The following is a 19,473-nucleotide window of genomic DNA, read 5'->3' as shown; positions in this document are numbered from 1 at the left end:
AGTAAATATATAAAATAGACTAAATCACATTTTTCAGTCAGAAAGCAATTACTAAATATTTAAGGACTGTATTTACTAGATATAATTTACTATATTTAAGAACTATATTTACTAGATAAAATTATTGGAAATACTGAATTTAATTAAATAAATAATGGCTATCTGTATACTATTTTGTACTCTGAGACACTGTGTATCAATGAATAATAGGGTTCAAAGATTCAGTTTGACAGTATTCTTAAATTGCTAGCAGATAAAATTCCATAGCTAAATACTAAGTATGTATAAAACAAAGGGAAGAGTAATTAATTGTGAAGAATGATTTATAGTGTTTTTAATGGTATTATCAATTAATACCCTGCACCCCTCTAAAAACTACTACCTGGAAATATCACCAATATAGAACACAGGTAAGAAATGAAAAGTTGGCTTTCAGTCCTTCAATCCCCAGCTATCCTACCAAAGGGGTAAGCCTGAAGAGTTAAAATATATGTCAGAGTCAATGTACTATAATATATTTTGCTCAGAGGAAAAGCTCTCTAGTCTTTACTCAGATACGATTTATTCTTATTTTATGCATAGTTATTATAAACAAAAGGAAGATGTCTTCCTAGCCTATAAGGAGATGAAATACAAAACAGACATGATGCAACCTGACAAAAAAAAAGAAGTCTGAAAGCATTTAATAAATTTAGAAAATGTGTCTCATACTTTGAGGTTATCATTATAACTGCCTAATAAAAACTGATTCATATAGATAGATGATTAGTCTAAGTCATTAGAAAAATATTAAATACAATTAGAATGGCATATTTTACAAGGCAGCTATTTTTAAAAATATAGAATACAAAAATACAATACATAAGGTTGACATTCCTCATACATACAGAGTTCTTACTGATTGAAAGGAGAATGCAAGGACATGAACAGGCAATTCACAAAAAGAAGGAAATGCAAATGGTACCTAAATATGCCTTTTTCATGTATTAAAGAGGTACTTTTTTCTAATTATAGTATTAGGTATTAGCAAAGGTATAGATAAAAGGTATGTTCACTCTTTGAAGGTTAACAATGCAAACTAGGACACTGGGACATCTATCTTGGAAAGTAATTAGGCAATGTGGGTAAAAGCCTTAAGAACATTAATACCCTTTAATAAAACAATTTTACTTCTAGTAATCTGTTTTATGCAAATAATCATAGAAATATACAAGGTATACATATATGGATTAACAGTTGAGTATTTGCTTCTGTCTTTAATATATACATTCTCACTACTAAAAGTGTTAATTCTTAAGTACACAGGGTGAATGGAGAAATTCCATTACACTCCTCCCACTGCTACCTTACTCCAGTGATAACAATGTTACTAGTTTAGTGTTGTATGCATAAAAATAAACCTTTATATTTATGCTCTTTAAAATAATGGGACTAAAACTACACACAATGCCCTATAGAAATACCTTTCTACATCATACAAAGAGGAACCATTTTAACATCTGAAAAGCATTTCATAATATGAACACATTGTAATTTAGTGAACCAGTTTCCTTCTGATACACATTGTTTTTAATATTTTGCTCTATAAACAAGACTTCAATGGACATTCTGACACCTTCCTTGGTTCACAAGTGCAAAGTATTTCTTTAGGGCAGATTTTTTTTTTTTTAATGTTTATTTATTTTGAGAGAGAGTAAGCTAGTGAAAGAATAGTGAGCAGGTGAGGGGCAGTGAGAGAGGGAGAGAATCCCAAGTACGCCCAATGCTATCAGCGCACAGAGCCCGATGGGGTACTTGAACGGTCATGTACTGATCATGACCCAAGCCAAAATCAAGAGTCAGATGCTTAACCAACTGAGGCATCCAGGTGCCCCTAGAACAGATTTCGTAAGCTACAGAGTTGCTGGATCAAAGAGAAGTGTAACTTTATTTTTAATATTACCAAACTACACCTCAAAACAGCTTTTACCAACAGAAACTCCCATTTCTAACGTTTATATTTTTCATTTCTGTCAATTTGATGGATAAAAAATGCTACCTTTTTATTTTCCTTGACTTCCTTCTGTAGTGAGCCCGAGTACCAACTGACCATTTCTATTTCCTCTATGAATTACCTATTTAATTTTTTTTGCCCATTTATCAACTGGACTGTATTTTCCTTTTATTTGTGGAGCTCATTATATGTTTATATAGTACTTTTACCATGTGCTTATACATGTTATACAAGGTAAATATGTCCTTTTGGTGATCTACTTCTTAATTATTAAACTGTAGTTTAGTTACACAGAAAATTTAAATCTTTATGTACTCAAATAAGGCTTCTGGGTTTTATGCCTTACTTCAGGAGAATGTACCCACCTATAAGATTACCAAATACGTTCATTTATTTCCTCTTCTACTGCAATGACACTTTTCCTTTTTATGTTACTGCACTAGTCAGTATGGTAAACAAATAAGACGAAGTTTAAGGAACCAATTAAAAAACAGACTTGGGGGTAAGGAGTTGGAAATACAGGCAGCAACCAGATAATGAAAAGTTCTGTACAGTAAGAATTTGTACTTGGTTCCTGAAGGCAATGGGAAATCCAAATTTTATTTGCTTTTTTCTTTTTTAATGTTTGCTTATTTTTGAGAGACAGAGCATGAGTGGGGGAGGGGCAGAGAGAGAGAGGGAGACATGGAATCCATAGCAGGCTCCAGGCTCTGAGCTGTCAGCACAGAGCCCAGGGCAGGGCTCAAACTCATGTACCATGAGATCGTGACCCAAGCCTAAGTCGGACGCTTAACCAACTGAGCCAGCCAGGCACCCCGGGAAATCCAAATTTTATGCAGAGGAATGAAGACATTTTTTCTTTCAAAAGAGCATTCTGGAACTCAGAGAGTGGAAGAAGATATTCACAATACGTATATCTGATAAAAGATCTTATATCCAAAGTATATAAAGAATTCTAAACAATTAAGAAAACAGGTAATGCAATACAATAGGCAAGTCTGGAACACACAGTTTACAAAATAGATTGTACAGTGGTCAATAAACGTGAAAAAGTTGTCAACTTTATTAGTCATTAGGGAAATGCACACTAGAACCACAGTAAGATACCACACACCTCCAGAATGGCTAAGATGAAAAAGATAAAAAGTACCATATGAAAAATAATCATTTTTAATTTGACATTATCTACCAAAGATGAACATATGCAAACTCCATGATCTAGCAATCCAATTTCCAGGCATAAGATGAAGAGACATGGGTACAAGTTTAGTAAAAGATATGATTAAGAACAGTAACAGCACCCTACTCATAACTGTTCAAAATTAGAAATTATTCAAATGTTTAGCACCATTAGAATGGATAAATTATGACATATTCATACAATGAAATTCTATACAGCTATAATAATAAACTACAACTATGTGCAATAAATAATACGGTTAATCTCAAAATATACTGTAAGCAAAGGAAGCTAAACATAAAAAGAGTACTGCTATATATTCCATTTATACAGAGCTCACAAACAGACAAAACTAATCAATGGTGGTAGAAATCAGGGTAGTAGTTATCTGTGGGAGGTGAGGGTTGGGAGTTAGTGACTGGAAAGGGAGCACAAAGGGGTTTATGGGATCCTATTAATTTTCTATTTATTGACTTGGGTACAGATTATACAAGTTTGTTCTGTCTGAAAATTCAGTGAGTTGCACACATGAATCATGCACTCTTCTGAATGTATACTACACTTCAGTTAAAAAAAATTCTTTTAAGATTATTCTGGCTTTCAAGTGGAGAATGAATTAGAAGACAAGATTAATAACTTCAAGGCATGAGGTTAGGAGGCTATTGTGGTAAAATATATTTGTACGCAGTAAACAAATACCTTAACTAAAATATTAGTAGTCATTTAGAAAAACAGGTGGTTCTGAAAGGTAGGCAGAACTGTCAGAACTCTGTAAACATCTAGGGTGAGGGGAAGAAATATCAAATAATAACTCCCAGGCTTTGGGGGACCCAGTAGAAAGTGGTAGTCTTAGGGAACTCAGATAGAGAGATCCAGCTGACAGATGCCTCAACTGAGAGCTCCAGATACTGCATTCATTAACACACAGATGCTAATGATGCCCTGAAAGGATGACTTCATCTGGAAGGAAAAATTAAAATTGAGAAGAGGTGGCTAGGCAAAGGGAAAACAACTGAAAGCAGAAGCCACTTCTAGAAACAAGTGGTTCTCAAAGAGGGGTCTGAGGACTCCTTGGGATCTCCAAAACAGTTCTTGGAGTTTCAGAAGATCAAAAATATTTCTACAATACTACATTACTTGGGTGGCTGGTCTACTATTCTCTCCTGGGTATACAGCGGGGTTTTCCACAAGTCACATGATACGCAATACCATTAACAGATTGAATGCGGAACCAGACATAAAAATCTAGATGTCTTCAACTAAGCCAGATGTTAAAAAGATTTACAAAAACATGTAAAACACTGCCCCCTCCTTGTGATTTTATTTTTAGTTTCCAAAACCAATCTATTTTCTATAAAAGTATATGCTGGGCTTATTATTTTCACTGTTCAATAAATTCATAAATAAGTATTTAAAAAATTTCTCAGATTCAGTTTCTAATATGGCAAGAATTAAAACAAATAACCCACTAAGTCAAAAGCTGTTTGGGATCCTTAAAAAAAGTGACAAGTGTCATGAGACCAAAAAGTTTGAGAAATACTAATACAAAGCAATTTCTTCCGAGTCTAGCTAAAACTGCTATTCACGTTAGATTTAAAACGTAGAAAGTCTATTAAATTGGTTCAGTGTCATTATCTGGGGATTGAGATGACTATATCCATGCTTCAATATTCTTCCAAACATGTTTTAATCCATAGAGACAAAATATCAAAACCTGTGAGTTCAAATCAAGAGAAAACTGTAATAGCCATGTGTAGATTTTATATGTAAAACTATTATAAAAGGCATCTACTCACCTTTTAAATGATTTTTGTATAGTAAAATCACTTTAGTTTTTTTAAAGATGAGCCTAGAGCAAAACCTTGGGAATCAACATTTAAGGGATAGATAAAACACAAGGAGCCTCCGTTCAAGACTGGAGGGCTTCAAAGGAAGACAGAAAAACTGAAGAGTGATAGATGAAATCCAAGGACAAAGTATTTCAAAAAGGCTCTCGAATGCTGCAGAAAGATTACAGAATAGAGACAAGTATCAGGGTGCCTTGGTAGCTCAGTCACAGTTTGGCTCAGGTCATGATTTCACAGTTCATGGGTTGTAACCCTGTATATGGCTGTCTGCTGACAGCTGAGAGCCTGGAGCCTGATTTGGATTCTGTGTCTCACTCTCTCTCTGTCTCTCTCTCTCTCTCTCTCTCTCTCTCTCAAAAATAAATAAACAATTAAAAAAAAAGAGAGAGAGACAAGTATGTCTCTATTTATTTAGCAAAGAGGAGGTCATCAGTGACCTTGAAAAGCCATTTTACTGAAGACATGGGTCAGAAAACTGAGCAAGTATGAGGTGAAAAAAGTAGAGACAGTAAGGCAGAGAGTTACTTCACAAATTTAGTTGTAAAGTGGGGATAAGCCGGGTGATGGGTAAAAGTCATGCGGGGAGAAGAGAAGGAGTGTCCAGATGGATGTTAAAGATGTAAAAGAGAATGTATAACAAATGAACAAGATTGCAGAAGGGGGAGGAAATCAGATTCAGGACACAGGAGTAGATAACCTTATATAGCAAGAGGGAGGCTTCTTACAAAGAACAAAAGAGAAAGAATAAAGTTCAGGTGGGGAAAAGAAGACCAGCTTGTAAGTGTGGTAGCAGGAAGTTGAGGGAGTTACTAGATGGTGAGTTGCATCATCTCTGTGTAGTAAACAGCAGACAGGAGATACGAAGGGTCCACGGGGAGATCTGAGGAGAGAGTCTGAAATAGCTACTATGAAGACAAGGAGGAAACTCTTCTTAGGCTTTTAAATGGGAATAGAGAAATTTTTATTTTTAAAGATTAAGGGGTATCTAGTATATTTCAGAATATTTCTTATCTGAAAGTAATTAAAATGAAAAGAATGCTGAGTGTGTTTAGCTAATCCCTTCATAGTTAGGCAAAGTTCGCTATCCAACCTCAAACAGTCAAGATTTATAGTATTTTATTTCAATATATGAACTATTTAGTCACCTACAATGAGACATTATAGCTGCTTCTACTACTATTTTGTAAGAGGTATTACATTGACTTATGAAATCCCAATAAACTAATCATAAGGAAATTCCCTATCTGCTCTTAGGAGTAAGTGTTAAGTAGACAACACTGCCCAGAAGAGGAATGGATTTCCTAAAAAAATACTGATGTTCAAATTACAGGAGAGGCATTTAGCATACTTTTGAAGTCTCAGAATAGATCTCTTTAGAGACTGTTCTTCAATGTAATAGTAAATATTTTAGGCTTACAGACTGTCGGCTCTCGTAAGTACTCGACTCATCCGTGGTAGGTCAAAAGCAGCCACAGGAAATACGTAACCAAATAGGACTGGTTGTGTTCCAATAAAACTTTACTTGCAAACACAGGTGGCTGGCCTACAAACTATAATTTTTTTAACTCTTGGTCTAAGTTTTCAGTTTACTGCTGAGGAACTTGCTTAAATTCTTACATTCTTTAGTTTTGTCATGTGTAAGTAGAGTAACAAAGCTACTGAATTAATGAGGTAATTACATAAATGATACTGAAATGCCCAGCACACCCAAAGCATTCAATAAATGTGACTTTCCTTTCTCTATTTGGTAGTGTGAGGCTCTACTGCTCACCTTCAGAAGGTCATAAAAGTGAAAAAGAACATTCATGGTATGAAAAACAAATGCTAACTTGTTAAATGATGCAAAGATGATTTTGCTATTACTCATGAACAAATCCCTGGTCTCAATTAGTATGTGAATTGGATTTCTTCTGAAAGGTGAAAGTCTACAATTTCTTGGAAATAATTTTCCCAGATCTTTAAGATTTAAAAATCTTATTTTAATATTTTATGTAATACAAACAAAATTTAGGGGCACTAGGGGGGGCTCGGTTGAGTGTCTGACTTCGGCTGAGGTCACGATCTCACGGCTCGTGAGTTAAAGTCCCACATGGGACTCGCTGCTGTCAGCACAGAGTCTGCTTCGGATCCTCTGTCCCCGCCTCGCCGTCCCTCCCCTGCTTGTGCTCTCAAAAATAAACACTAAAAAAAAATTTAGACATAATTTTTTAACTTAATTTTTTAACTTAATTTTTTTTTAATTAACCCTTAATTTTTTAAGGGCCTAAAAACACTTAGAAAAGTAATATAATTTCAAAGAACTGTGATGCTGCTCAATGAAGTTCTGGGGGGGGGAGGATGGGGAAGTTGAAAAATGCAGTGAGAATAGCCTTCTCTGACTTTGTTCCGCTACCACATGCTATTTTCTGTATTACGGCTCATTAAAGTGGAAAGACGGCAGTAAGATGATTCTGAAACGAGGAGATAACAGTTGAAAAGTGTTTTGAAACCCAAAAAGTGTACAAAGTGAATAATCAATAGCTTGACTATATAAACAAAGATTCTTGCACTCACCATCTCTATTAGTTTCCCATTCTACATTTTCTTCTTCACTTTCGGGAGTTCTCTCCTTAGTGATTTTAATGTCTTCCTTTTCCCTATGTCTCCCTCTCGAAGATTCTTTCTAAAAAGTATATATATACATACAGATTACCATATTTTTTAAAAATTATGAAATAGTTACTGTAATACAGAATATTTCTAGCTTCATCTTTGTTTCTTAAAGAATTGATTTAGCAAATAATCACTTATCCACTAAGTAGAAGCGACAAGTTCTAGTGTAGCACCATAATGAAAACACTGTATTTTATCAAACAGCAACTTGGTAAAAGTAAGGAATAAGATTTTAAAATATACAATGCAAATATTTAATAAGCACTGGATAGTCTAAAACATACCAAGTTTCTACTTCTAAGTTTCTAGGGGGAAAAGACAGTTTAAAATGGATAAAAAGAAACAAAAGGATTTTTAAGTGACTATATTAAAAAATGACTAAAAATGGCTACATTTTTCACAGTAGACTCAGAAATACTGATCTAAAACTTATCATACACTTAATGTAACAGCATTTTCCTGCACACTTAAAGATTAAATCCAAACTCATTTGGTAATTTTACAAATGCTTTTTTAAAAAGATGTTCCCCTATTTTGATGAAATCAAAATGGTGGCTAAAATGGTTAGAAAATTAGTCCTTATACTATAGTTAAAAACACAAAAATTTACATTTTATTCCAGGTGTAACAGTATCCTACAAACAGAACAGGGCGATTTCAGCTTGTAAAATTTAATAACTATATAAGATAAAGACTCCAAACAACATTTTACTACGTGGTAAGAAAATAACCAGGGTTGTAGAATTGTTAACCTTCCTACCACAGTATCTCACTTTTATTAACACTCTAAATCCTGACTATGTAAGAAACTAAAACTCAAGGACATTAATTGCTGAAAGTTCTTTCTGGGCATTACCAAACATAAAATGGCGCTGCTTACAACACAAATTAATTTCTCTCTGAAATCTTTTTTTAAAAAAATCTAGTATATATTATAATTGCCCTAAATTTTACATATTTAGGTACAAAGTCATGGTGTATCACTTGCTAAATGACACATATGGTATGAAAATAAAGGCTGACAAAAATATTAGAAAAGGTTCTACAAGAGTGCAACCAGCCATAGAAAAATACTAGGAGGGAGGAAGGTATGAAGGGAGGGGAAGGAAGGAAGGAAGGACAGACTAACTCCTATTTATATATAAGACAAAAGGAAAAAAAGGGACACAATTATTTTTATTCTTAAAATATATTCCATGGATTATCAAGGAGGAACTATTCTATATCCCATGTAACTTTTTAGTGTTCTATGGATTAAATTAACTATAATCTTACATCAGTACAATTTATATCAAAAAACTTTTATAGGAAGTTGTCCCCAAATTATTGAAAAATATAGTTTTCTACTTAAAGTAGCATGTAATACCCAACTACTAATTTAGTTGAAAAGGATTTCAGAGAAGTAGTAGTTGATACTGCAAAATAAAATAACCTGTAAGTGTGTAGCAAAGCATTTTTAACAGATTTAGAACTAAAAATGCAATCATCTCAATAAATATCATTAATAACATAAATATTTCCAATATTCACCCTATATAAATAAATTATGTAATTTTTGAATTGCTATTGTTTTTTTAATACGACAGAGTAGCTTGTCACCTTATTTCTTTTAAATGCAAACATATTAATTAGATGTGCAGCTGGGGGTGGGGGGAGGGCTGGGTGGCTCAGTCGGTTAGGCATCAGGTCATGATCTCATGACTTTGGCTCAGGTCATGATCTCACGGTTCAGAGTTAGAGCCCAGCATCAGGGTCTCTGCTATCAGCACAGAACCCACTCTGGATCCTCTCTCTCCCTCTCTCTCTCTGCCCCTCCTCCCCTCCTCTCAAAAATAAATATTAAAAACATTTTTTAAAAAGATATGCAGCCGTTTGATTACTTTATTATGTATTCTAAATTAGTCATCCCAGAACATGTACATGTTGAAATACTTGTTAATGAACTAAAGCATTTCAGCCAGTACACTTGGGATGAGGTATTTTAAGAATTCAGAATTTTTTTTGGACTTCAAAGTATGCTAAGTAACAACACCAACAGGGTCTACAGCAGCAACCTGTGCTCAAACATACTAATATTTTTATAGCAAAACATGAAATCGCCAATTGTATAAAGACTATAATTAGCTTCATGTCAATTAAAATTAGGTTTTGCTGTCAAACAAATCTATGCCTCACTTAGAAAAGCTGGTATTAAAAATTTCTTACATTTCAGAAATGCAATAAATGATTGCAGGCTTTTACTTTAAATTATTTTCATTTTATTTTTAGTTTACAGTACATTCACATTTATTCCATAAACATTATATGTATGGATAGGTAATATTCATTATGAATTTTATTTTTTAAGATCTTTTTAAATTTTAAGGTTTTTCATTTTTGCGAGACAGAGACAGAGTGTGAGCAGGGGAGAGGCAGAGAGAGAGGGAGACAGAATCCGAAGCAGGTTCCCGGCTCTGAGTTGTCAGCTGAGTTCTGATGCGGGGCTCGAACTCACAAACCACAAGATCAGGACCTAAGCCGAAGTCGCATGCTTAACTGAGCCACCCAGGCACCCCATGAATTTTACTTTTAGATAGTAAAGAGGCAGTGCCAAGAATTTGATTTAAAAAAAAGCTCTGAGGCTAAAAAAAGTTGAAAACCAGTATTACAATAATTTGATTAGCAACTAAAGTCATAAAATGTTCGGAGTCTCTGTAAATAACATAATCCAACCTTCTCCTGCCCTATGTAGGAAATCTCTTAAATATCATATAGCTATGGAAGTCTTAGTAGATGAATAGAAGGAAAAATATTTACTCCCTAGGTCACCACTGATCTCTCTTCACTGTTACACCCCTTAGTCCCCATTTTCAGACAGCTCTTAAGTATCAAAAAATTCTTATACTGATCACAACTCTCTTACACCTCTCCAGAATTTCTGATTGGAATCAGTTCCGACCTCTAGATCATGGGAAAATAAATCTAAACATCTGTCACCCATCAGCCCTTTAAATATCTGAACACTGTTACTAAATCTCTTCAACATCTTCTTAGACAAGGCCATATACACTTCACATTGATCACACATCAACATTTTGGAATTTTCCCACTTTATCACTCTGTCATTTTCCCTGGGCACGTCAATCTGCCAATATAATTCAATAAAACATGAAGACTAAACTTAATCTAGTCTTGCCACAGCAGCACACAGCATATGGCTTCTGCCTCTCCTGGTGTAGGACTGAAATTATACTTGCATTAATAAAGTCTAACTTATTTTGCAGGATAAGTTTTGGGTGGAGTTTACACAAGGTACTATAAGCTTACAAACTACGTAAGTTTAAAGTACAGTCACATAAAATAAGGTGAACTTCAGGGCTGGGTGATGTAGTAACATACTGAAATCATTAGACATCAAACTTTCTTGTGTTGTTCCTCTCACAGCCCTGCCCTTCCTAACGCATGTTTCTTTTCCCGTAAGAAGCAATCTAGGTTCTCCCAGTGTGCTCTCCCTCAGTCACGAAATGAGAATTCATTCCTTCAGTTTGAGTGGGCCAACTTCAGTCACATGACCACATCTAAATCAATAACAAACCGATCAATAAATCAAAAACTAATACCAAAGTAATGGCCGCAGGTGAAATGACTCAGGCCTGGTTCCTCAATCAACCGAATTAGCAAAGAGAATGGGATTATTATGACTGAATTAGACTAATCAGGCCCCAGCAGTGAACCAGGGTCAATTCCCCAAAACCACGATGCATCTACAAAATGAAAAAGTGATGAGATGGGTTCTGGTGAGTGCAAAGCAATTTACACTACACTTTTGGAACTACGCTTCACCTCTCCAAAGTACAAGGCCACACTTCCGACGATTTCATAGGCCAACACAAAACAGACTGTCCAACCTAGTAAACATTTTCTCTGTTCGCCTTTACGATTCACATTTCAGACCCTCCTTCTAAATCATTTGCTACTACCTTCCTGATGCGTATCTTTTTAGACATTCTCTATTTAGTGAAGTTCTCCTAGTAGCCAACACTCGATTTTATCTAAAAATGTCTGCATTATATCTTCATTCTTGAAAAACGGTTTTGCTGGATACATAACTATGGGTTGACAGATTTATCTTAACATTTTGGAAATATTATCCCAGTGTCTTTTGGCTTCCACTGTTACTGATGTCATTCTGTTGCTTCTTTGTAGGAGGTTTTCCCTTTTTTTCTTGGGGTGTTTCTGGTATTTTCTCCATGATTCTGGTATTTTACAACTGCATAATAATATTCCATTTGATATGTATTGTGATTTCTGTAGCTTTGTCTCCTCAATTACAGAAAATTCACAGCACTACTCCTTTCAATAATTGACTCTCCTACATTCTATTTTTTTCCTGGAGTTCCAATGAGAGGTACATTAGACTTTCTAAGTATTTCCCCCAAACTTGTGAATCTCTTCAACATTATCTGTAACCTGTATTTATGTGCTGTGTTCTGGATAAATTTTTCAGCTCCATCTTCCAATTCAACAACTCTGTCTCCACAGATGGACCAAAAAGGCTTAGTCTCTGACCTGCTCTAATACTAGTAAAAGTCGTAAGGTCACCACTAGCTTTCACATTTACTATTTAATTTTCTGTTCTTGTTTCTTTGTTTTTGCTGCTGTTTTACATTTTTGAGAAAGCAGCAATGCACTTAAAATGTGTTTGTTGTGGGGCGCCTGGGTGGCGCAGTCGGTTAAGCGTCCGGCTTCAGCCAGGTCACGATCTCGCGGTCCGTGAGTTCGAGCCCCGCGTCGGGCTCTGGGCTGATGGCTCGGAGCCTGGAGCCTGTTTCCGATTCTGTGTCTCCCTCTCTCTCTGCCCCTCCCCCGTTCATGCTCTGTCTCTCTCTGTCCCAAAAATAAATAAACGTTGAAAAAAAAATTAAAAAAAAAAAAATGTGTTTGTTGTCACTTATTCAGGATCTAGTTTTACTGTAGTAAGAGGACCCTCAAAGTATATAGTCCATAATAGTGCTGAAAGGGAAAGTTAAGATTAACAATTCTAAAAAAATAAAAATAAATTTTTTAAAGCCTAACAATTCTTTAGCAATCACATCAAACTTTGTCTACTGCTTAAAGTAGAGCCAACTATTTCCCTTTGACTTATCCACAACTATTAGTTCAAGCCACCCTAGGCCATACGAGTGCAACTGACATTTTGTTCCTAAAGTCTGTTTATCCCTAAAACATGTTTGTTCTTTGTTAATGACAGGGAATGGTATTAATATGTATTAGATGAGACAAAGAAGATGGGAAGGGAAAAAAAATCTACTTCAACTATCTTTTCCATTTATCCCACATAATCTCATTGCATTTCCTTATACCTTTCTAAAATTACTTAGGGGGTCCCTTGGGGGCTCAGGCGGTTAAGCGTCAGACTCTTAATTTCGGCTCAGGTCATGATCTCATGGTTTGGGAGATCAAGCCCCGCATGGGGCTCTGCAGGGATTCTCTCTCTCTCTCTCTCTCTCTCAGCCCCTCCCCTACTCTCTCTCTCTCTCTCTCTCTCACACACAACACTCTCTCTCTCTCTCTCTCTCTCTCAAAACAAACATTCTTTAAAAAATTAAAAAAATTAGTTGGAGAAACTTCCTTTGCAACTAATAGATAAAAATTATCACAGAACATTTGGTCAAAAAATAACTCCCTTATATACCAATGAAGTTCCCCCCTTGTACTAATATTCACTTTAAAACAACTGTGTAAATTTGTCCATTACTAGCTAAAGCTATTATTGTTCCTAATAATAATTCTCTATTATACTGAAGAATATCAAGTTTTATTTTATTTTTTTTTTCAACGTGTTTTTTTATTATTTATTTTTGGGACAGAGAGAGACAGAGCATGAACGGGGGAGGGGCAGAGAGAGAGGGAGACACAGAATCGGAAACAGGCTCCAGGCTCTGAGCCATCAGCCCAGAGCCTGACACGGGGCTCGAACTCACGGACCGCGAGATTGTGACCTGGCTGAAGTCGGACGCTTAACCGACTGCGCCACCCAGGCGCCCCAGAATATCAAGTTTTAAACACTCAATGTTTCATACAAAGGATTTTGTCTTCCCATCTTTTAAAGAATAATGATTCCAAACACTTTTGCTCTAAAAATATGTTTAGTTACATAAAATACTAACATTATTAGTGAATTCTTAATTTTCTGTCAGAAGCTCTAGGATTAATGTTGATCCAAATTTTTCTTGTCTATAATTTATTACCACATTTTTACACCGAAGCTATTAACAATCAGAAAAAACTATTACTGAGATTATGGTTCTCACCTTAATGTTTTGAAACCTTTTCAAGTGGACACTTCTGATGAAGGTTGAAAACTTTAAAAAATGAACAATAATGGTTCATTGATTTTTGGCCTGAACATTAGCCCAGCTAACTCAGCCCAGTCTATAGATAGCTATTAGAACAAGCTGACATTGCGAAATTTTAAATCATTCACAGATTACAATCTCAGATCCTTTCAATATTACAGAAACACAGACAGTTAAGAAATGTAGATCTGTATTTGGGAAACTGTAGTATATTTTGTTTATAACCACTGAAGAAAAATCCCATGATAGGGTTAATGGAGATTTTCTTTTATGAAGTGGTCACAAAATTTACATTGTTTCACAATAAGCAGAGCCACAAATAAATAAGGTTTATACTTCAAAGGACATTCAACAGATCACCAAAATCAAGTCATCTCTAAACACTGCGTTAAAAACATTACCATGAAAAGAGAACAGTTTTTATCGTTGTATCTGTGCATCATACACACAGTGAAGTGCAGCAAGTATAAGAGAGGTAGGGAAAAGTAGAGACACAAGACACTTTAACAAGATAGTCTCAAATCAAGACCTCAAGTAGACAATGATATTAAAAATAGAGAAGATCAAAACAGTAGATATTTTAGATATACTTGAGAACCTGAAACCAAAAAAATAGGAAATACTCCATCCTTTCAAGCACACAGGGAAAATTTAGATAAACTGACCTTAGGCCACAAAGAAAATCTTGGTAAAGTTGAAAAAAATAGAAATATAAAGAGTAATAGCAGAGAAGTTATTGTTTTTAATGGAAATAACATACACACACATGCACACACACATACAACAAACAAAAGGCTCTTCGACCTAAAATTTTTAAATGTACAATTAAAAACGTATTGGATCATAGGTAAAATCCAAACCTAAAGAGGAGAATTTCTTGAAAATAATGATAATGAAAACATGACATATAAGATCAGATCCATAAATTCAGCTAAAGCTTTTAATGGAGAAAAGCTTTACTACTAATATAAATCAAATGAGAATAAATAAATGCTCAATCAATTCAAAAAGAAAAGGGAACACAGTAAAGCAAAGACACAATAAAAGAAAAAACAAATACATGTATTAGAAAAGAGAAAGAACTAATCTATAAATCCAAAAGCCAACTCTCTGAAAATCATTGGCTAACCTAAATCAAGAAAAAAGGGAAAAAGCAAAAGTATCCCGAATCAGACAAAATAAAAATAGGCATTAGAACAAAGAAAAATAAAGAAAAACATGAGATTTCTTCACAACTCTATGTAGAAAGTTTTAAAACCCAGAGGAAATAATTTTTTAGAAAAATACAATTTGACAAAATTGACTTCAAAGCCAAAAGTCTAATTTCCATAAAAAAATAAAGAACTTTTCATAAAACAGTACCAGACTTTTTTTTTTTAATGTTTATTTATTTTTGAGACAGAGAGAGACAGAGCATGAATGGGGGAGGGGCAGAGAGGGAGACACAGAATCCAAAGCAGGATCCAGGCTCTGAGCTGTCAGCACAGAGCCCGATGTGGGGCTTGAACCCACAGACCGCGAGAACATGACCTGAGCTGAAGTCGGACACTTAACTGGCTGAGCCACCTAGGTGCCCCCAGACTCAGTTGGTTTCACATGGGAATTTTACCAAACCTTTAAGGAGCAGAAAATCCCAGTACCACTTAGGATATTCCAGAGGAAAGAATTAGTAATATTTTGTTATTATACAGTACTTGGACTACCTGTGAAGCACTAGAGTGTTACTTGAAAGTAAACTGGAATTAGTTGTAAATGTACACTGCAAACTCTAGTGCAACCGCTATAAAAAAAGTGAAAATGAGTAATCTGATATGCTAGAAAAGGAGAAACTGGAATAATATACAATTGCTCATTAAAACCATAGTAGGCACAAAAAGAGTGGAAGACAAAAGGAACAAAGAACAATGGTAACAAACAGAAAACAGTAACAAATATAATAGACATTAATTCAATTATATGAATACTTCCTTTAAACATCAATGGACTACATCAATGAAAACAGAGACTGTCAGAGTGGACTAAAAAATAAGACCCAAATACATGCTGTCTATAAGAAATAAATTTATATATAAAGACACAGAAAAAAAGGAAAAGAGATGGAGAAAGATATACTGTGCTAATACTAATCAAAAGAGAGTGGATGTAGCTATGTTAATTTCAGACAGAGCAGACTTCAAAGCAAGAAAAGTGACCAGGGACAAAAAGAGGCGTTACATAATGATAAAGCAGTCAATTCTCTAAGACGACATAAAAATCCTTAATATATATGTGCCTAACAACAGAGTGTCAAAATACATAAGGCAAAAACTGATATAAACTGTAAGGAAAAGGCATGATCCACTATTACAGTTGGAGACTTTAACACCGCTCTGTCAAAAATGGACAGATCTAGCAAGGAGAAAATCAGTAAGAACATAGTTTAACTCAAAAGCACCATCAATCTATACTGGATACAACTGATGTCTATAGACTACTTCATCCAACAACAGCAGAATACACATGTTTCTCAAGCTCATAGGGGACACTCACCACAAAACAGACCATGTTCTGGACCATAAAACACACTTTTAAAAGAATAGACATCACACCATGTTTGCTCCCAGACCACAATGTAATTAAACTAGAAATCAATAACAGAAAGCTAGTTGGAAAATCCCAAAATACGTGGAGATTAAACAACACACCTCTAATGAACACATGACTGAAAGAAAAAACCTCGAGAGCAATTTAAAAATATTTCAAATTAAATGAAGCTGAAATACAACTTATCGAAATTTGTGGAATGCAGTGAAAGCAGGGTTTACAGAAGAATTCACAGCATTTCTAAAACTCTAAAATCCATAATCAAAGCTTCCACTTTAAAAAACTCGAAAAAGAACAGCAAATTAAATCTAAAGTAAGCAGTGAAAAAGAATAAAAATTAGAGCAGAAATCAAAATTGAAAACAGGAATCAACAGAGAAGAATCAAAGAAACCTAAAGCCAGTCTTTGAAAACATCAATAAAATTGATAAGCTAGTCAGGCTAACTAGGAAAAAAAGAGAGAAGACATAAGTTAGTAATATCAGAAACAAAAGAGGAGACATTACTACAAATCCCAAGGACATTAAAAGGATAATTAAGGAATACTACAAACAATGCTACGACCACAAATTTGATAACCTATATGAAATAGTCTAATTCCTCAAAAAAAGACAATCTGCTAAAACTCATACATGAAGAAAGACAATCTGAGTAAGCCATTCAGTTCCATTAAAGAAACTGAAACAATAATAATCTTCTAAAACAGAAAGCACCAGTCCCAGGTGGATTCACATGCAAATTCTATCAAACATTTAAGAAAGGAATTAGAGCAATTCTCTACAGTCTTTTTCAGAAAATAGAAGCAGAATACTTCCTGACTCATTCTATGAAGACAGCATTTAATAGCAAAATAATACCAAAACCAGACAAAGACACCGCAATCTTCTTGTAATGACAAATATTTCTTAAGAACATAGATGCAAATATCCTGAAAATATTAGCAAATCAAATCCATCAATATATAAAAAGATCTGCCCAACACAACCTAGTGGGATTTATACCAGGTATACAAGGTTGATTCACCAATCAAAAGTCAATTAAAATAATCCATCACATCAACAGACTTAAGAAGAAAAAATCATGTGATCATGTCCATAGATAACAGTGAAAGCATTTGACAAAATCTAACATCCATTCGTGATAAAAACTCTTAGCATACTACAAGCAGAGGGGAACTTCCTCAACTAGAGAAACTAAAACTTAGGAAACTAAACATACTCATACCATATAATCCTATAGTGGCATTCCTTGGAATTTACCCAAACAAGGATGTTTATAGCAGCTTTATCCAAAATTGCCAAAATTTGAAAGCAACCAAGGTATCCTTCTAAAGATGAATAGATAAACTATTACCTGACACATCCAGATAATGAAATATTATTCAGGGTTAAAAACAAATGAGCTATCAAGCCATAAACAGACATGGCAGAATCTTAAATGCCTATTGTTTTGTTTTTTAATTTTTTTTTTCGCCGTTTATTTATTTTTGGGACAGAGAGAGACAGAGCATGAACAGGGGAGGGGCAGAGAGAGAGGGAGACACAGAATCGGAAACAGGCTCCAGGCTCTGAGCCATCAGCCCAGAGCCTGACGCGGAGCTCGAACTCACAGACCGCGAGATCGCGACCTGGCTGAAGTCGGACGCTTAACCGACTGCGCCACCCAGGCGCCCCTTAAATGCCTATTGTTAAGTGAAAGAAGCCAATCTAAAACGTTTACATACTGTATCATTGCAATTACTGGACATTCTATAAAAGGAAAAGCTCTGGAAACAGTAAAAGAAACAGTAGTTACTAGGAGATAATAGGAAAGAAAAATGAATAGGCACAGAGAATTTTTAGGGCAGTCTAACTACTCTGTATGATACTATAATGGTGAACATGTCATTATACATTTGTCCAAACCTATAGAATGTACAGGAGTAAATCCTAATACAAACTATGACCGTTGAGTGATAATGATGTGTCAGTGTAGGTTCACTAATTTTAAGAAATGTATCACTTTGGTTCAGGATATTTAGAGTGTGGGAGGTTGTGACTGTGTGGAGTCACATGGGAAATCTTTGTACCTTCTGATCAATTTTGCTATGAACCTAAAACTGAAAAATAAAGTATTAAAATAAAATAAATGAAAAAACAAGGAAATTATCTGTACCCAATATCATAAATAAATTATCCCTACAAGACAGGGATTCTAAAAATAGAAAAGGGAAACCCCCCCCCCAAAAAAATCAAAAATAGGCAGGAGACATGAACAGAATTCACAGAAAATGTTCCTCATCTATAGGAAGATGTCTAACTTCATTCATAAGAGTAACATAAATAAAAATTATACACCCTATTTTTTCCTATCAAATTGGGAAAAATTCGAAAATTTGACCACATATGCTAACAAAGTAGGGAAAAAAAAAAGGCACCATCATACACTGCAGGCAACAATGCTTTGAAAAAGAATTGTCATTATTTAGCAAAATTACATAGGATTTTACTCTTGACACAGCAGTTCCATTTGAGGGCTTTATCTCTTCCTAAGACACACTTAAACCCAAAAACAAGTGCACAAAGCTCTTCACTGAAGTTCTATTTGCTGTAGCAAGACTGAAATAAATGTCTGCAGTAGAAGACTGGTTAAACAATGTATGATACATTCATACAATGAAGTGCTACCTAAATGTAAAAAGACGTAAGAAATATCTCTACATATTGCTATGGAATGGTCTCCTACATACAGTAATAAGTAAACACAGCAAGGTAAAGAAAATGTATACAGTATGTTACCTTTTATCTAAGAAAAAGAAGAAATACCCCTACATAAACAGTAATTTGTGTATGTACTCATATACATACAATTTGGATCTGTATGTGTGTGTGTTAAAACAGCG

General features: G+C 34.8%; 1 protein-coding gene across 9 annotated transcripts in view; it reads right to left on the bottom strand.

Annotated features, from left to right (window-relative positions):
* The window catches only part of ZC3H13 (zinc finger CCCH-type containing 13), a 98,853-nt gene that overhangs the window by 63,653 nt on the left and 15,727 nt on the right, over positions 1 to 19,473 (bottom strand). For 7 of the 9 annotated variants that reach the window (XM_040448469.1, XM_040448468.1, XM_040448466.1 and 4 more), the window contains exons 5-6: positions 13,966 to 14,016; positions 7,574 to 7,682 (exon numbers count right to left, since the gene is read on the bottom strand). In XM_040448469.1, coding sequence (XP_040304403.1) covers positions 7,574 to 7,682; positions 13,966 to 14,016 — 160 coding nt within the window. The remainder of the gene's footprint in view (positions 1 to 7,573; positions 7,683 to 13,965; positions 14,017 to 19,473) is intronic. The other 2 variants (XM_040448471.1, XM_040448473.1) reach the window with 1 other exon arrangement.

The sequence above is a fragment of the Herpailurus yagouaroundi genome, unplaced genomic scaffold (assembly GCF_014898765.1).
Source record: "Herpailurus yagouaroundi ecotype Mexico unplaced genomic scaffold, PumYag 197, whole genome shotgun sequence".
NCBI lineage: Eukaryota > Metazoa > Chordata > Mammalia > Carnivora > Felidae > Herpailurus > Herpailurus yagouaroundi.
Note: the sequence above shows the minus strand (reverse complement) of the source record. Positions and strands in the feature narration are given on the sequence as shown.